This window comes from Giraffa tippelskirchi, chromosome 8 (genome assembly GCF_054371585.1).
Source record: "Giraffa tippelskirchi isolate mGirTip1 chromosome 8, T2T-mGirTip1v1.2.pri, whole genome shotgun sequence".
NCBI classification, from domain to species: Eukaryota; Metazoa; Chordata; class Mammalia; order Artiodactyla; family Giraffidae; genus Giraffa; species Giraffa tippelskirchi.
Window position 1 is genome coordinate 155,563,536 of NC_137282.1, and position 20,338 is coordinate 155,583,873.

General features: G+C 42.3%; 2 protein-coding genes across 4 annotated transcripts in view; both read right to left on the reverse strand.

Moving 5' to 3' along the window:
- Positions 1–20,338, reverse strand: part of CD83 (CD83 molecule) — a 176,498-nt gene that overhangs the window by 106,576 nt on the left and 49,584 nt on the right. The window lies entirely within an intron of this gene.
- RNF182 (ring finger protein 182) overlaps positions 16,680–20,338 on the reverse strand; it is a 48,187-nt gene continuing 44,528 nt past the window's right edge. For 2 of the 3 annotated variants that reach the window (XM_081522209.1, XM_081522210.1), the window contains one exon: positions 16,680–19,790. In XM_081522209.1, the coding sequence (XP_081378335.1) occupies positions 18,828–19,580 (753 nt within the window). In that variant the 5' untranslated portion in view covers positions 19,581–19,790 and the 3' untranslated portion in view covers positions 16,680–18,827. Of the gene's footprint in view, positions 19,791–20,117; positions 20,220–20,338 lie in introns of all 3 variants that reach the window. The other variant, XM_081522211.1, reaches the window with a different exon arrangement.

Below are 20,338 nucleotides of genomic sequence, written 5' to 3' on the forward strand. Positions count from 1 at the left end.
TCAGCTTCAGCATCAGTCCTTCCAGTGAATATTCAGGCCTGATCGCCTTTAGGATGGACTGGTTGGATCTCTTTGCAGTCCAAGGGACTCTCAAGAGGCCTCACTAGCACCACAATTTGAAACCATCAATTCTTTGGCACTCAGCCTTCGTTATGGTCCAACTCTCACATCCGTGCACAACTACTAGAAAAATCATAGCTTTGACTATAAGAGCCTTTGTTGGCAAAGGGAGGTTATAGTGTTACATTAATAACTACACCAAAATGATCAGTAATCTTATGAAAAGGGGAAATTTGGACCCAGAGACTGAAATCTGGGGCGAACACCATGTGCAAGCTGCAGTTACGCTGCCACACCCAAGGATCTACTATCAGCAACAGCTCCTCCCCTACTGGCTTCAGAAGAAGGGTGGCCCTGCTGACACCTTGACCTTGGCCTTGCAGCTTCCAGGACTGTAAGACAACTTTCTGTTGTTTAAGCCAGTCAGTCTGTGGTACTTTGTTCCAGCACCCCCAGAAAACGAATATAGAAAGAATCCTAAAAGCAATTTCCTCCAACTTCCTATTTCATGCAGATCTCCTTCCTGATATGAATTAATATTCACTTCGGCCTCCATAGAACACTTCCAGGGATGAGACCACTGTTCATGGGGCAGTGCATCCAATTACTGAATAACTCCGATTATTTCATTGTATGGGTATCATACTTTGTAATGTAATTGTTAGTAATGCTAGCTACTGTTAAGCCTTGCTATTTATTTTACATAAAGGTCTATTTGATGTTCAATAAAAGCATGCTACATAGAAAATATGTGGGCATCTACAGCTTAGCCCATAACCAAGGCATCAGCATTCATTCAGAGGCAGTGAAATTATTTGGAAGGAAAGTATTTGGATGGAAATAAACAGCTTGGAGTCAGACAGAGAAGGAACTATATCCTATGACATCCTTTATATGTGGAATCTAAAAAGAAATGATACAAATGAACTTACTTACAAAACAGAAAGAGACTCACAGACTTAGAAAATGAACTTATGTTGCAGTAGGGGAAGGGATAGTTAGGGAGTCTGAGAAGGTCATATAAACCCTGAACCAACCAGGACCTACTATATAGCACAGGGAACTCTGCTCAATGTCATGTGGCAGCCTAGATGGGAAGGGGCTTTGGGGGAGAATGCGTACATGTATATATACGGCTGAGTCCCCTTTGCTGTTCACCTGAAACTATCACATCATTTGTTAATCAGCTATACTCCAATACAAAATTAAAAGTTCCAAGTGCAGGAAAAAAAGAAAAAGATACAAACAGCTTCAGAGTTCTGGCCCCGCCAATGCAAACTAAAAGGCAAGCGCACACTCACACCCCCCTCTGGGACTTGTAGAGCTCCCCCCCCACCCCCAACAAAGAGCAAATCAGTGCTGACCGGTTGACCGACTGAGTCATAAGCAGCACAGTTCATGAGCCAGAACAGCGAGTTTTGCTTTCCTGCTACCAAAGGGCAGGGAAGGAGTAGTGTAGCGCATCACAGAGGACCACTGGCAAAGGGAAAATCCCTCCGGAGCAGTCAAGGGCATGGAAGAAACATCTCTGATCTCTTCCACTGCATTCTTTTGTTTCCCAACCAGCCATGCATCAGGACAGATTGAGGCCTCAATTGCTGCCGTCTCCCTTCAGTCTGATTCAATACGCATTTGTTGTAGATACGCTGACCATTTGCCCCAGGGAGAAACAACCAAGTGACGGGAGCAGATTAATCCTTGTGAGTCACCTGCAAGGAGGCGCCTGGGGACTGAGTGACTCAGGATCAGAGATCAATGCCTTGGGAATAGATGGCAAACAGATATCATTTCCAGAAAGCCTGGCTCTGAATGCTGATGAGAAATTCTGTCTCTACTCCATAAGGTGGCCTCCCTCCAACATCCAGTGATGAGATCTAGCCGTCTCCTGTAGGGGCAGATTCTGTATTTTCACCCTCCAGGCCTATGAACAATGTTCTGATCCTTTTTCCCCTGGCGCCGCCAAGGGCACTCATACATTCACATTCAGGGAAAGGCACACACAAACGCAGCCACTGAGTGGTGCTCCTTCCGGACCAGCCCGAGCTTGGTGCTGTGAGACTCAATGCCCTGAAGGAGCCCGGGGAGAAAGCAAGCCAAACACACTGTCTTCACCTGCGGGCATCAGCGCCTAAGCTGACATTTCAATGTGTTTTTCACACGGGGATCGGAGAGCTCAAAGTCCATACTCTGGCACTAGGTATTTGCTTGCTGGGGAACACGAGGCAAAAAATTCTGGAGGAATTTCATAAAATCTGACAAACTGAACGAGAAATGCATTTGTTGTTGTTGTTCAGTCGCTAAGCTGTGTCGGACTCTTTTTGACCTTACGAACTGCGGAAACCATTTTAAAGGCGATAGCTAAGGTTAGGGGTCCTTCACTGCAAGAAATGAGATCAAGAGCTGTTTGGAGCTGTTGTGATTAAAACAATGTGGTATCATGGAACAACGGAGTCTAAGAGAAAGCCAGAAATAAACACACCAATGTAAAAAAGCGATGTAGGACAGAGATTTGTTCTTACAAATTTTGTACTGACAAAATCAATCAAGAAAGAGGTTTGTTCTTACAAATCAATCAAGAAAGCATGGACTCTTCCCAAATGGGGTTGAGAGAATTGATTACTTCAATAAAAAGTTAATTTTATTGGGACTTCCCTGGCAGTCCAGTGGTTAAGACTCTGCTTCTACGGCACGGGGCCCAGGTTCCATATCTGGTTGGAGAACTAAGATCCCACATGCCATGTGGCATGACAAATAATAATAACAGTAATAATTTTATTGATCAAATGCTCCGATTCTGTCCCCCTTCTGGATCCAGGATGGGGTTGCACTTCCCATCCCTTCTGAAGTTAGATACACGGTCACATGACTCTACGGCCGCTGAAGTGTGACCAGAAGACAAGTGTTACCTTCAAGTATGGCCCTCGGCGGCCAGTGCGGGACCTGTCACATCCCCCTCCCTGCTTCTGAGGTTCTGGATGTCCCTGTCTAGACAAGCCTCCATCAGCCTGGGTCCCTGCACACTCAAGGTGGACAACAGCGTCACGAGACATAAACTGGGGGTTAAACCTCTGAGATTTGGGGCATTTGTTTCTTCAGTATAATCTAGCCTCCTCCCAACTAACACAAATATAAGCCCCCAAATTAATGACCTAGATGTGAAAACTATACAATTTTTAGAAAAAGATACAGGCAAATATCCCTCTGACGTCAGAGTACAGAAAGACTCCTTTTAAAGGTTTTTAAAAATTATAAACCATAAAGGAAAAGATCAATGTATTTGACTGAATCTAATTTAAACTTATCTGTTCACCAATACACACCATAAATTGAAGAGATAACTACAAACTGTTAAAGATACTTGCAGTCTGTATAACCAGCAAAAGATCAGTTGTAGAACATACATAAAAATACTCCAGAGATCAACACAGAAAAGACAAACAGGCAAAAAGAAAAACAGGCAAGATATGTGAAAAGACAAGAAACATATGAAGTAACTGGGAAAATGTCCATTAAAGTGATTTAAACCACTTCTCACTGATAGTTTTGGTAAAAATTTAAAATATGATAATATCTATTATTGCCAGGGTATAAAGAAAAACTGCACTGAGGAGCAACTGAGCCAAGTCTAGAGAGGCTGAAAACATGCTTACCTTTCAACCCAATAATAATTCTTCTTCTTACTATATTTCCCAGGTACTTTTGCACATTTGCACAAGGAGATGTTTAATCAGAAACATTCAGGGAATTTCCTGGGGGTCCAGTGGTTAGGACTCCCTGCTCTCACTGTCGAGGGGCCGGGTTCAATCTCTGGTTGGGAAACTAAGATCCCACAAGAAACATGGGGCAGGCTTGTGTTTAATGGCAAATAATGAGAAACAATTCAAATATCCATCATCAGCAGAGTAGAGTAGTAATTTGCTGTACCTGCAAAGGAATACTACACATCCGCTTGTGTCGGTGTGGATAAATCTCAAAAACACAACATTAAACAACAACGAAAACAATGAAGTTGCACAAAGTCGTGTGGTATATGTGCCATTTATACACAGTTCGAAAATACACACACTTTAATAATCAAATACATATATTGTATGTGTACAGTAAGAGTTCTAAAAGAGGCATGGAAATAAACCCGCTTAGAGAGGAATGGGGTCAGGAACATAGGGGGTTTCTAATGCATATGCATCATTTTAATTGTTAAGAAAAAATGAAACAAGTACAGCCCAACTTTAGACTGAATTGAAATTGGACGGAGCCGGGAGGTGCTTCACACATGTTCATTATGCTGTTCTCTGTACTTTTCCACTAACGAAATTTTTCTCGTTTGTGACTTCCCAAGGCTTCACAATGAGCAAACCGTAGGACGAACCGCAGGTCAGTGTTTTATCCGCCTCCCCACACTCACGTTAACAAATGTAAAATCAGTTATCGCCAATTCTAACATCTCCGTACCTCTCTCACATATGCCAGCTCTGGAAGATACTGGTTCTCAAATTTGGCTCCACACTGGCATCGGCGAGGCCCCTGGGCTCCAACCCCAAAAAGTCTGATTAAACCTGTCCAGGATGTGGGCTGGGCAGAAAGAGATTTTAAGGCTTGTAGGTGATTTTAATGTGCAGCCAAAGTGGAGAATAACCGCTTTCAGAAAAAAAAAAAATGGAGAAGAAAGCTCCGAGTTTAGAATCTGTGGGGGAGAATGGATACTTGTATACGTATGGCTGAGTCCCTTCACCGTTCCCCTGAAACTATTACAACATTGTTGATTGGCTATAGCCCAATACAAAATAAAAAGACAAAAAAAAAATCTGTGGGGGAGAACCTCAGATCTATGACTGCTTTATAGCCTTGGGCAACTGCACTATCCATTTCTCCATCGGTATGAAGGGGAATAATACCATCTATTTTGGGGAGGGGTTGCTAGAAGGGCTTCCCAGGTGGTACAACTGGTAAAGAATCCACCTGCCAATGCAGGAGACACAAGAGATGTGAGTTCATTCCTGGGCTGGCAAGATCCCCTGGAAGAGGAAATGGCAACCCACTCCAGTATTCTTGCCTGGAAAATTCCATGGACAGAGAAGTCTGGCGAGCTATGGTCCATGGGGTTGCAAATTGTCAGACAACGCTGAGCACACATGCACACACACACACTCACACACACACATATTCACACACACACACACACACACAAGAAGAACTAAATAAGAATGACATGTATAAATTACCCAATACAGTATCAGAGTAATAGCAATAATAAGCAATTTTTCTCCTGAGGATTGAGAAATGAAATTCTAATCTATTTTATGGAGGTAAAAATTATTACCATCCCAGATGATCTTATAAGAAATGAACACCAAGCGGATCACTCAGATCCTGGGAGAGGGCAGAGCATCTTGGCACCACCCTGTGCCCCCAGCTCCAGTCTTCTTCCCTCTTCTTCAAAGCTGGGCCTACGCCATGAAAAAGCCTAATGTCCTGTTGCTTTCTCAGCTTTTCTCATTTAAATGAGTGCTTGGAAAAAAAAAAAAGAAATGAGTGCTTGGAATTTTTTAAAGCCACAATTGCATGTTTAGGCCCAAAATACAGCCTTTCAGCCAACGACTTGGTCTGTTGATTCCTCAACATTTCTTCTTAACTTGTATCAAATTGAGCACAGGGTATATGGGAACTCTGTCTACAGCTGTCTAAGTTTTTCTAAAAGAAAAAGGTTATTTAAGAAATAATTAATGCTACTTGGAAGCTTGGCATGAAACCTTTCTCAGAGTCTCCATCCCGAATCAACAAAAAGCTGAGATCTAAGAATGTAGGGAAAAAGGAAAAGCAGCCAGTCATGGAGAAATAAGCCTAGGTGTTAAATATATTAAGGTATAAACATCATCAATAGAAAGATTACAAATGACATAACTAAAAACCTGGAGAGAAGAGCAAGTAGGGGGTTGCTGTTTAGTCCCTAAGCCGTGTCCAGCTCTTTGCAACAGCATAGACTGTAGCTCGCCAGGCTCCTCTGTCAATGGGATTTCTCAGACAAGAATACTTAAGTGATTGCCACTTCCTTCTCCAGGGGATCTTCTTGATCATCTTGGGATGATCTTCTTGGGATCATCTCCCAAGTCTCCTGGATTGCAGGTGGATTCTTTACCACTGAGCCACCTGGGAAGCTCAAGTAGCAGGTAAAGGTAACACAAGCTAAATAATTCCCCTCTTATGGGAATCAAGAAGTACTGTGTAAAGGAGATTTTAAAAAAAAAAAATTTTTTTTAATAGTTAAAAGGGAATACCTCTAGGAAGCACAGGTGGATTTGGGAGAAGAAAACTTTTATATTTTACCTGGTAGCATCCTGAATTTAGCTGCTAAATAAAGATATTAAGATAATTGCTGTGGGGACTTCCCTGGTGGTTCAGTGGTTAAAAATTCACCTTGCGACGAAGGGACACAGGTTCAATCCCTGGTCTGGGAAGATCCCACGTGCTGTGGGGCAACTAAGCCCTCGCACCACAACTACTGAGCCTGTGCTCTGGAGCCCGGGAGCTGCAACTACTGAAGCCCGTGGACCCAGAGTTTGTGCTCAGCAACAAGAGAAGCCACCACAGTGAGAAGCCCAGGCCCTGCAACTAGAGAGTAGACCCCACTCGCCACAACTAGAGAAAATCTGAGCAGCAACAAAGATCCAGCACAGCCCCAAATAAATGCAATCAGTTAATTTTAAAAACAAGTCACAAGAAAATAAAATTACACACTGTAATATATATTATATAATACATATTATATATAGTTATATTAATTAATAATATATTATTAATATATCGATATATATTAATAATATATTATCATATTAATATTAATCTATTATATATTAATATAATTATATAATATATATAACAGTGTGTAATTTTATATATATATATATGTAAAAGCACAATGTAACTTTAAAAGTGCAGGAAATGACTTAATTGCTCAACAGAAGATCTCACCTCTGCTTTAGTACTGCTTGGTATATCACATGTTATCATTTTGCAACTCAATGTTAAGCAGTAATTGGCTGATGTATCAATGTGTCAAATGCTTTTATAGGCAACAGACTCCAGCCTCACATTTACCTGCATAATTGAAAACAAATGATGCCTGGCAAATGCTTAATTATTCCTGAATTTCATATGAGAACAATGTCAGCATCTTGCAAAATAGAGTTTGATGAATAGCCTAGCTGCAGTAAACCTTTTAAAAAAAAATACTGACTTTGATGATCTGAGATTTTCAGTTTATGAGGTCATTAATCATGGGAAGTGTTATGTCTCATTTCTGCTAGAGAGTTATTTTCTACCCTTAGGGCCATAGAATGTTTATTAGACTTAAATAAGAAAATGGTTTCCGCTTATGGCTATTCAAATTCTATTAAAAATAATTTCTAAACCAGCAACCATTTCCCCTATCTCTCTGTTAAACATAGGAAAGAATAAGCTTTTTAAAAATCTACCAGGCTGCCCTATATAAATTTTCACCCCCTAATGTAGTGAGATGATAATAACACCCATTGATTTTTTAAAAAACCTCCTTCCCTTTGGTGAGACTGCTACAAGGGTGGGTGTCTCTTGCAGTTCTGAACTCCAAGAGGACCCATCCATCTTTCAGGAGGAATCAGTACATGACAGGGCATGTGCTTTTTGAAAATGCTTAACCTTTATTGTGTTGTGTACCTACTTCAACCACATTATAAGAAAAAGTTCTAAGATTTCCAGAACCCACGGAAGTTCATTTGGAATCTCCACAGCTAATAAACACAGTGAGCAATCACTTGACTGGAAGCTTCGCCTAAGCCTGCAGTAGGAGCGAACGGCAGAGGCATCGAGGAGAAGGATGCCAAAGAAAAGAAGCAAGTTCATGCACGAAACAGAACCGTGGGAGAGCTCAAGAATGGAGGCACCATCTCTGCGGATGGAGTCACGGAGTTGTCGAGAGTTAGCCCAGTGGAAATTGGCCTCCCAGGTCCTCTTGTCTCCTCCTCCTGTTGGCTCCTCCCTGGTCTGCTGAAGACTGAAGATCGAGGCTTGCTTTCTAGAGGAGTTGCATCAGAGTTAAGTCTGTCTCTAGAGGCACCGGGAGAGTGTGAGGGTGGAGGTAAGGAGTCCTACAGAGAACAGAAGTATTAAATGATAAGCTACGTATTGAAAGGGGTGTCTGACACCCTCCTCCCCTCGCTCAGCTTCCCAAACACTGGCAGCCAGCATTTCCTCTGTGGAGAAACTCATCAACTTAAAAGAAAGACCTAAATGGAGTGACAACTGAGCATCCGTCAATGAAATAGGACCATCCCCAGAGGCCCATCAGTTGACAAGCCCCAGCCATGCCTACCGTTTCCAACCTGCGTATTTAGCTCCTTGCTAAACTGACAAGACAGCTGAGGATCAGACAGATGAGGGATGGTTCCCCATGCAAGTCTGAGACCAAAGGAGACAGACAAAATTACCTTGGAAGAAACATACAATGGGGGGAACAAAAGAACACATAAAAACTCTAGGATGGAATATTCTCTCTAAGGGAAAAAGGTGCTGTGTTCATGAAATAAGAAGAGAATGCCATTTAAAAAAAGAAAAGAAACATTCAGAGACCAAGAAAGCATTCTAAGAAATTTTAAATGATGGCGAACAGAAATTAAAGAGAAAGGTTGATAGATAAAACTGAGCAAAATTCTAGGGAATTAGATCAAAAATTAAAGAGATGTGAGAAGTAGGAGAGACAAGATAAGCAAACCAGAAGATCAATCAGGAAGGTTTGAAAGTTGACAAATCTGAGTTCCAGAAACTAGAAGGGAAAAAAATAGAAGGAAAGAGATTTTGCAAAGACAAATACAAAAGCATTTCTAGAACTAAGGAAATAAACTTTCATATTGAAGAGGTCTACTGAATACCTAGCACAATATATGGGGGAGAAAAAGCATGTAGAACAGATTTCTCACAGTGAAATTTCAGAACAACATGGACAAGAAAAAAAAAAGATGCTAACGGTTTCCACAATGGAAACAGAAAATATCACATACAAAGCCTCCAAGATTAGAATTCGTAGAACTTCTCCACAGCAAACTGGGGTTGCAAGGCAAACAAGCAGCCAGAGAGAATGATTTCAAAACAAAGCATCGATCAGGCCTAAGGCTAGAATAAGGATATTTTCAGACTATGAGGACTTTAAAAGTTATATCTTCTGCCTTTTTTCCCCCTGCAAGCTGCTAGAGAAGGTGCTTCATCAAAAAATGAATAAACCTGTGATGACCTAAATGGAAAGGAAACCCAAAAAGAGAGGGGATTTATGTATATGAATAGCCGATTGACTTCACTGCACAGCAGAAACTAACATAACATCGTAAAGCAACAATACTCCAATAAAAATTAATGAAAAAGGAATAAACCAAGAAAAAGATATCAGGCGATTCAAGAAAAGAGGATTCCCAGGGAAACGAAGTCCCTGGATGACAGCTGTGCAGAAAGCAACTAATCTAGATGGGATCAAGATGCTAAAGGGCTCCAGGAGAGTCCGCAGGCAGATCATCTATCCTGTTTGACAGGAAGGAAAAGAAAATAAAGTCACTCAGTTGTGTCCGACTCTTTGTGACCCCATGGACTGTAGCCTACCAGGCTCTTCCGTCCATGGGATTTTCCAGGCCAGAGTGCTGGAGTGGGGTGCTGTTGCCTTCTCCAATACTGTTTGACAGGAAGGAAAGATTTTTCAGTCTTCAGAGACTCTGGGGACGACTCAGAGAAAGTACAAGTACAGAGAAAGTGATGTAAATTTTTTAATGAGGCAGTTAATTCCAGGGAAAACTAAAAATTGAACAAGAGAGGAATTGCTGGTGGTTGCCAGGGACTGAGGGGTTGGGGAAACAGGGAGCTATCGGTCTATGTCCGAGACGAACAAGAGCTGGAGACCTGCCCTGTCACGTGGTGCTTATGGTTAACAGTCGGTATAACCAAGAGGAGAGCTCACGTTAAGTGTTTCTATCACAAAAAAAAAAAAAGGTGGGACAAGAGGGAACTTTTGGAAGTGATGTTGTTGTTTAGTCGTTAAGTGGTGTCCGACTCTTCTGCCAGGCTCCTCTGTCCATAAGATTTTCCAGGCAAGAGTACTGGAGTGCGTTGCCATTTCCTTCTCCGAAGTGATGGACATGTTTATTACCTTGAATGTGGTAATGGTTTCACGTAATATTTTTCTTTGCCAGTATGGAAAGAAGAGATGGACGTGAGGCTCTCCGTGCATGCATGCTGCGAGATAAGTGGTCACTTCAGTCGTGTCTGACTCTGTGCGACCCCATGGACGGTAACCCTCCAGGCTCCTCTGTCCATGGGATTCTCCAGGCAAGAATACTGGAGTGGGTTGCCGTGCCCTCCTCTAGGGTATCTTCCCGACCCAGGGATGGAACCCACGTCCCTTACATCTCTTGCATTGGCAGGAGGGTTCCTTACCTCTAGCGCCAGTTGGGAAGCCCCATGAGGGTCTCCAGATCCTGCTAATTTGTCACACGTGTACTAACCTTTCACCTCAATACCCTTTTCTTTCTCCTAATGACCACAACTATCTCCTTGCTTGTGTGTGATAAAGCTCTCCGTATCTACTTTATGGATAAGTTTTTGGTACTCGGAATGCTTTGATCTTACTCCTCCAGGACAAAGAAGGAGGTTGAATAATTCCGATGACTATTTCTTATCTTCATTACATATTTTTACAACTAGATATGGCTTCTAGGAAAAAAATAATGTCCGTCCAGCTGCGCATTTGTTGCCCATAATTTGATAATCCATGTGGAAAACAGAAGTTGGCTGATGCTGACTCCATAGCAGGGACATGCAGAGTAAAAAGCAGACAAACTTCAAAGGCCTTGGTTAGAACTTGGCTCTTAGGCTTGTCATGTGACTCCTTCGACCTTTTCTCGGAGTTTTACAATCTGTGAAATGAAGCAGTTGGACTGTAATCTTGGAAATCTTTCCAGCGCTAACATTCAATGATCAAAACTTTAAATCTGGTGCATGTTTTTCAAGATTTGGAACCTTGGTTTCCACTCTGAGAATTAACTGGGGAAGTTTCATAGGCTCAAAAAAATAACCAATAGTTGACTATTCTGCTTGTGCCCTCCTTCTGCACAGATTTAGCTGCTTCCCCACATTTAGTGTGCAGACTGATGCTGGGTTAGTGGCCTAGTTTGAATGTGTCATTTCATAAAACTTTGGTAAGAATGTAAATTGTCTAATTTGGAAATAAGTTGAAATTGTGGACATTTTACTGCCCCTGCTACAGCCAGCCTGTTCTTGTCCTCCGATGCATCTCATCTTGGACCTACAGCTTAATTATGACTCTCTTCTTGATTGTTTTCTTAATTCATGTACTGGCTCCATGATTCACACCTGTAGTCAGATTCCATTTTATAACTGTTTTATCAATTTCCTAGTAAAAATTTCGCAAAACGAGCACCCATTCCACACAATATCAGTAGATATTTGGAGAAAAAACTTTGATGGTTTCATAAGTTTGAGAAAACATTGGATTTAATCATTAAGCAGGTTTCTTTATCTGAGTGTCTAAGACGCTTTACTGGGCTGATGCTCAGTGAGCACCTCTGAGAGGAAGATACAGGGCGCACAGCTACTCCAACGTGCACAACCAAGAAGTCCTCTCTTCCTGGACCATCTACCTGGATAGGATCCATGTCATATATTTTGGAACAACTGTTTTAATAAGATACTCTTTTTAAAAACCACAATTGTCATAATTTTTTTTTCCCCATAAAGTGTGACGTGTGTGGATGGCATATCGAAGAGTCAAGGAATATTTGTACATCATGCAGAATAGAGAGTTAATAGTATGAGTTAAATAATGAATCTTTTGGCTTCCCTTGTGGCTCAGCTGGTAAAGAATCTGCTTGCAATGCGGGAGACCTGGGTTCGATTCCTGGGTTGGGAAGATCCCCTGGAGAAGGGAACGGCTACCCACTCCAGTATTCTCGCCTGGAGAATTCCATGGACTACAGTCTATGGGGTCGAAAAGAGTCAGACACAACTGAGCAACTTTTACTTTCACTAATGAATCTTTAGGTCATTTTATCAAGAAATTCTGACAAGGTTCCCACTTGGGATATAAAGCTACAGTATGGAAGAGGATTGGGCTTCCCTGGTGGCTCAGACGGTAAAGAATCTGCCTGCAGTGCAGGAGACCCGGCTTCGACCCCTGGGTTGGGAAGATCCCCTGGAGAAGGAAATGGCTACCCACTCCAGTGTTTTTGCCTGGAGAATTCCACAGACAGAGGAGCCTGGCAGGCTACAGTCCATAGGGTCGCAGAGAGTTGGACACAACTGAGCAACTAATGCTTTCACACTTTCACACGTGGAAGAGGATTAAGTAACCAGCAGCTCAGGAGCTGGTCTCCTGGTGCCATGTCCCTCCATCCTCCACTGTAAGAATAGAAAAACCCACAAAATTGTGGTGCACGTTGCTCCCTTTAAACTAGTGATTACAGCTCGTCAAATTACGAGCTGTGAATCATTTTGTAATTTTTAAAACCATAACTGAAAATAATATGTGTGATGACAATATATTTAGCCATGGAAATACACAGTCCTAGCCAGAGTACCTTGAAAAAAATCACATCAGATGGAAGCAGTATCACCAACCAGTCCATCATACAGCTCAGGATAATCTCCACTGCTTAGTAATGGCAAATACTGTCCAAGAGGAAATAATCACCCGAGACAGCTGAATCCATTATTCTTTGAGAAGTCATAAATATAGTTGTCAGAGGTCATAAAAATATTTTTAAATGGTACTTAAGTGGATAATTATCAACTGGTGGGAGACTAATATGGTTCTCTTTCAAATCTTTTTCAAATTTCATAAAATGTAAAGACTTGGTATGCATGCATGTTTATGTATGTGTGTGTATGTGTGAGTGTGTGCACAGGCATGTGCAGGAGACATGGCGGGGGGGTGGTGGTGGCCGTGAGGAACAGTATGTTTTTCCATAAATGGCATTACCGAAATCAGAGGAAATGGGAAAAAGGGAAAAGTGCAGGAGGTTTTGGCTCAGCATGCTACAAAAACAGATGTCCATTTATTGACTAATAACGTTATTTAGTATTAAAAATAACATTTCATAGCAGAAGTGTTACTTTAATTCATTTCAAATTCCACATTAGACACTAAGCTTTCTTATCTATAGATATGAAACTCCAAAGAGCTTAATTTGTTCTAAACTACTCAGAAGGAATTTGAAACGTTAAGCCAACTCTTAGAATGACCTGACCCTAGTCCAGCACAAATTTATTACCCAAGAGATAACTCATGCTTGGCTCAACCAAATTAGAACTGTATTGGCAAGAGTCAGGGGAAGACCCTAAGTTTAGGATTATACAGCGTCCATTTTACCTACAAATAATACTTACTAGACATTTAAAAACATTATCTATAGACTATAGAATCTATTATGTGAACTGATAATATGTCTGCAAGCATTTCATCTACCACTCAAGGGGTTGAAAAATCTAAAGCCAGGAGTGACAGAGACAAAGTGCCAGAACGGTATCAAGGCTGGAAGCACACAGTGAACTTTATGAATGAACCCACCACCGAGAGGGGTTTTAGAAAGGAAGGGAATGGCCAAATAAAAAACCAAACAAGATCATAAACTGAAGAGTGAAACGGATTACTGGAATAACAAGAAAATGAGCTGTCTGAAACGAAGAGTTCAAGAAGAAGACCTGGTAAAGACTGAGGAAAGGGACTCAAGAAAAGTCACAGGCATCACTCAGCCAAGATGGATTCCAGCAAGAAGGAGTCTGGAAAAAGTTTGCTCCAGTAACCCAACCGCCATGCACTGCACTGGTGTTTTGAGAGCGGGAAGCTAGCTGAAACCCAGAGATTTGCCCAAGGTCACACAGAGCTGGTCAGGGAACCGCAATCCTGTTCTTTCTCACATCCTGGTTCTAGGCTACGTTCGTGGTAGCCAGTTACTTCTCAGTGCTCTGGGAACATCAGGTGAGCTCAAAGGATGTTTGAGAAAGGATTCCCAAAGTCTGCAGCCCCGTCAGCTCCCACTTCTTGGAAACTTAGACGAGTCTGCGCATGAAATTTCCCACCTTTTTTCTTCCTCCCCCTTACACAGTGTTGAGGAGCTACTATGAGTCCAGCACTGGGAATACGGAGATGAATAAAACAGAATTCCCGCCCACAAGTCCTCAAGAAGAGACACAGAGGCACGTGGAGCGAACACCACGTGAAGGCAGAGATTGAGATGGGGCGACGTGGCTACCAGCTAAGGAACCCCAACATCACCAGCCACCCCCAGAAGCCAGGAGAGAGGCATGGGGCCAGCCCTCCTCGGGCTTCCAAAAGGGAACAGCTGTGACAACATCTTGATTTCGGATTTCTTGCCTCCAGCACTGTGAGAGAATAAACTTCTGTTGTTTAAAGCCAAAAAAGAAAAAGAAAAATCACACAAAGACCAAACATGATTTGAAAGATAACTAGAGAGCTGGTTAAGCAACTTAGAGTAATGACATGTCTCGGATGGGTGGTTAAGAAACCCAAGTGGTATCACACGTTGAAAGTCTGAGGTTAGAGCCAAGTGCGTTATTTAAAAATGAGGTTTAAAAAATGTTGTTTCACAGAAGATTTGGGTTTCTTCTTCTATGAGCTTATAGAAAACACCTCAGGAGATAAAAGATTATTATACATTTCTGTTTCTTCCTTCAAAAATAGGATGATTATAAAGACACATTCCAACCTTAAGATTTACCAAAGCTTTAGACAGGCGTCCATGATTCTCCCTCCTCCATGAGACACCTGTCGAGAAGCACTGGACCAGCTTCTCTTGAAAACCTCCAGTGAGAGAAAAGTCAGTTCTCAATGGATTAGATTAGTGAGAAAAGTGAAATGATTGATTCAGGCAAGGATCCTCGCTGGATGCTAAGACCATCGGGTAAAATTTTTTAGGGAAAATGGTATCTGCATAGCACCAAAATTCACTGCACAGATTACACTGTGTTAACTGCACACAGGAAATGGTGAGACCAGGAGGTTACCCACCTTAACTGAGTGATGAGTCAGCGTTTCAAACCATGGGGCGACCTTCCACTCACACCTCCTGATGGGATGCAACTCTAAGTACGTGGCATCATCCTAAGACAAACTCTTGCCCCAAATCTGAATCCAATCACAGGTCCAAGCCTAACTCTCAGTTTACAGGAAATACAAGTGATAGAAGTTAAATATCACCATTTGTCTGAAAGTCAGTCCAATCTAGAATGTGGGGACATTGTCCAAGGTAACTGACCTGCTTTTTTGAGTCAATGTCACAGGGAAAACAAGGTGGGGGACTGTTCCAGAATAAAAGAGAATAAGATACACAACAACCAAATGTAATGTGTGAAGCTTGACAGGATTCTGGTTTGTAATTTGTGTTTCAAATGATGAAAGATATTTTGGGACAAATAGAAAAATTTGAGTAGGCTGCATATTAAATGATATTAGAAAAGTATTTTTAAGTGTTTTAGATACAATAATGATATTTTAGTCAAATTAAAGCCTATGTCTCTTATTCTTGGGGCTTCCCTGATAGCTCAGTTGGTAAAGAATCCACCTGCAATGCAGGAGACCCTGGTTTGATTCCTGGGTTGGGAAGATCTGCTGGAGAAGGCAAAGGCTACCCACTCCAGTATTCTTGGGCTTCCATTGTGGCTCAACTGGTAAAGAATCCACCCACAATGCAAGAGACCTGGGTTTGATCCCTGGGTTAGGAAGATCCCCTGGAGAAGGGAAAGGCTACTCACCCCAGTATTCTTGGGCTTCCATTGTGGCTCAACTGGTAAAGAATCCACCCACAATGCAAGAGACCTGGGTTTGATCCCTAGGTTGGGAAGACCCCCTGGAGAAGGGAAAGGCTACCCACCCCAGTATTCTGGCCTGGAGAATTCCATGGACTTTATTCTTAGGGGAGAGAGAGCAAAAACAAATATAACATAAGGTTGACTGTTGATGACTCTCAGTGGGTCTCTCAGCAGATGAGCATAAATTCACATCCATAAGTTATGATAAGCACAGGTAACTGTTTCCCTTAATCCGATTCTTTCCTCATTTATGTAGATTTCGGAAATGAATGAAGCCATGAGCCTAGATTAACATATTGTGCCAATTTACTAGTATCATCTAAGCATAAAACTGCTACATATTCCCAAATTACTGTGACCTTGCCTAACACTGGTCATATTTAAATATCAGGTAAAATTTTTAAATTTGTACTGATCACACAATGTTAGTGAATTCCCAACCCAAATGGATTCTGTTTTGCTCAGCAGGTAGGCAGTCTGGAAGACAAATTAAGCAAATTAAAACCAAAAAACTTTATTATAAAGACAATGTTTTTATTTCATCTTTCCTACTTTTGTCTTTCTCTTTAAAAAAAAATCATGGAGGTCTTTTATGATGGAGTATATCAACTTTGTCAGAAAGTTCTAGAATCTTTATTTGTATAATAAAGGCATTAGCTTAATCAACGTCTTTGAAAGCTCAAGTTTGCAATTATCTAATGTTAAAAGAAGTCCAAAATAATTGAATTTCAACCATCAGTCAGAAAAATCAAACTTCTAGCTTGGAAACAAGAACAATTTAATGGACAAATAAAACATCACTACAATAAATAAAAGACTGAAGCACTGTCCTTTTTTTCATTCAACATCATTTCATTTTTTAAATGTTGTCATACATTTAAAACTGGTTAATACCAAATTAACTTACTGGCAACTGGAGAAAAAAAAGACTACCACAACACAGAGACACAACCTGAGCACTGCAGACCTGACACGAATAAGCAAAATACATAGTGCCCATATCCAGGGCTTTCTAGAAATCTCACCCCATGGTAACTCACCAATTGATTTCATGTTACCTTTCAGGCAAAATGAACATTTTTTTAAAAACCTTATAAATATATAAATCCAAACCACAAAACACCTCCTAAACATTATATTTACTCTAAGTACAAATGGATATTTGGAAATTGCATTCACAATGCCATCTAAACTAGATTTTGGGAAATTATAAGTGTATAGCTATATTGGGGCTTAAATTCATTGGGCCACATCCCACATATACTTTCCCATCATATTTACCCTGGGCATACATAGTCTCAAAGTTAACAGTTACAGAATTAAAATCAAACTACTGTTCTAGAAAAGTATCGATTTTTCCTGAATAAAGAGATTGGAACTGGTCCACTGTCTTTCACCCAACAAATGTTTCATCACAAATAAGTAAAGTAGCCCTAGTAATGCCCTTTTCTAAGAGTTATAAATATTTAAATGTTTATCATCAGTAATGAGTTTTAGGCTACAAAGTTTTTTTTTTTTTTGGCCTTCTTTCTGTGGGCATTCTATTCCCTCAAACCTAAAATCTGCTAACCAATTTCTTCTCATAAGTATATACATTCAATGTCCCCTACCTCATGAAAAGAAGTTCATTAACTCAAGTCACATAAGCTTATGCTTTTCTTTGAAACAAATTGCATGAGAACTTGAATCCATTCTAAAAGGGACTTAACAGGGATGGCAATACAGTAGATTGCACTCTGCCCTTCCATTTTGTCATATACTTCCTTGAAGGGTATCAGCTTGACATCTCTCTTGCCCATCCTTTTGCCTGAGCTACTGCACATAAACCTAAACCATTATATTTTGGTACAGCTCAATAGAACACAGCAAAATACTTAGGTTCTCAGCACATCAAACCATGAGCTAGAACAGCTCCTGAATTGTTTCTGGGTTTCCACTGCCACAATTTACCCCAAATTGTTACAGGATTAAGTTAAGTGAGTCCATATTAGAATTTAAAATGAAATGGGAAAAAAATAATCGAAATCCACATACAGTTATAGCAACTAATTTAAATGGAACTCCATCCAGGATAAAGGATGGTGCTGAATGAACAACGTGGTTTCAAAAAAAAAGAAGAAACTCAACCAAAATGCTTTAAGGAAAAGCTCACATTGGGTCTCCATGAACAATAACTGCTCTGAGAGAATTTCAGAGAAAGCTGAAGAGCGGAAAATAAACATGGAAAAAAAAAGGGTGTGTGTCCAAAACGAGTGGCCACATTCTGCCTTGAGGTTTACTGATGCAGATTTCTCAGCGTTTTAAACTCTCTATAGTAATGTGACAAAACAGGCATATAGCTGAAACCACACAAGAGGCCGGGTTCTTCTTGGCAAGTACCATGCACGGAGGGACAGCATCTGAGCTGGACAGGATCCAGGGAAGTGCCAGCCGTGGGCCGGGGGCAGGGGTGTGCACTGTGCAAATGGTGTGCCCTGGGGCTGCCCCCCTCTTGGGTCTACCCTCTATCCCAGGCTAAGATTATGAGAAGAGGAACCAGTTCACACCTAACCATCCACAAAGACTCTGGCCGCCGCAGCATGACACGTCGGGCCCTGGGGTCCGTCTAGCAGCTCTGAGTGGCGGCTGCCCTGTCTCTGGGAAGACTCAGGAGAAAAGCGATCGGAGGCCGAGCTGGTCCCTTTCTCCTTTTTTGCTAACACATAAGTAGAAACGCACATGTTACTTCTAGCATACAGGAAAACCCACCGAGTCAACATTTGGATGGAAAACGGACCACAGACATAGGCCCAGTGGCTTTGTTCATGCCATGGGTGCCGATCACAGAGACTGTGATAGAAAACAAAGGCTAAGTGACCTAACTTGACACGTGGCAAGGGGTGTCAGACTTCTCCGCGTGCCAGTCTCGCTTAAGAGGATGGTGCCAGACAGTCTAGGAATTCATGGCAGACGCACTGGCAGAAGCCGTACACCATCAGGATGACGAGGCTGGAGGGGACCAGGCTGACAAAGACGACCCCCAGCGTGACCTTCTTGGAGACCAGTAAGTAGATGCCCAAGGGCAGGGAGCTGAAGTACAGCAAGCCCAGCAACCACACCAGCACCCGGACGGACGTCTGAAAGACCAGGGACGTGCAGTTCCACACGGTCCAGTTGTGTGACACAGCGGTGGTCACCGAGTCGAAGCTGGAGGGACGGTAGAACTCGACCACGGGTGTGGAGCTGAGCGAGGGCGAGCTCTCCCGCTGCACCTCCATGATGGTGATGACCAGGCAGTTGGAGGACGCGTGCGAAGGGCTGACCAGCGAGGCCAGCCGCTTGGGGGTCAGCAGCAGCTCGGTGGGGTTCTCGGGCAGGCACTTCTTGCCTTTGCCGCCGCCGCCACAGCTCAGGTTCATGAGGATGTTGTTGTCATCGGGCAGGCTGCTGACTTCGTCGTCCGGCAGGCACGTCTCGAATCTGCAGAAAGGGCAGACGATGACGCCATGCGGGGAGTCCCCGAAGTCGATGATCTTGCACAGGCATTTGGCACACACCCGGTGGCAGCACTCCAGCACCTTGGGCTTCCTCTGTTTCAGGTTGTACCGGTTGTAGCAGATCTTACACTCCAGCTCATCCGAGACCTGAGACTCGGCAGCCTCCTCTGGCGGCTGACTGGCCATCCCGGGCGCTGTGCCTCCCGTCCTGGGCCGGACGGGTCCCGTGGAAGGAAGGCTTGGACGGCGCCGTCTCTCTGAATTATCACATCGTCCGAATCAGGCCGAGATTCACATAGGGAGGAAAAGGAGGGACAGAACTCGGCCGGGCATTTTCAGCTTCTGCGTATCGCTCTCTGTCTCAAACAGCATATTGACAAAGGCCACGTGAGGGGTCTGCAAAGGAAAAGAGATTCTAATATGTTGAGCGGTTCGCTGAAAAGTGCTTTACAGAATTTTCTGAGCTTCCAGCGATTAGAAGCGGCAGACTTGAAAGGTTAAATCCCCCGCATCTTTTCACGCATTTCTGCCTCCAGGATATAGAAAAGCGTTATCTCCACGCTTAGCTTTTTTCAGTCCACAGATATGATAGTAAAGAAGGCATAAGAATCTTAGCGGTGTGAAGGACACTGCAGAGCGCTGTGGGTTCAGCTCGATAGAGAGATTTTTCTCTCTGAAATTGTACAAATTCTGGCCTTTTTGAAGACAGAATGGGACACTTACCAGAAATAGATACATTTGCAGTTAAACTCCATTCAGTATAAATCAGCTCTTTTAGAGGCTCATTGGTGATAAACTCCGATTGTCTAAATAACCTCTATAGTGCTTCAGAACACACAAAAGAAAAGGGAAAACTTAAGGATAAATGTTTAAAATGCGTTTTCAGAAAGTAATTTATACAGATGAGAGTGTATTTAAATACAGCAGACTATTCTTACCTTCCC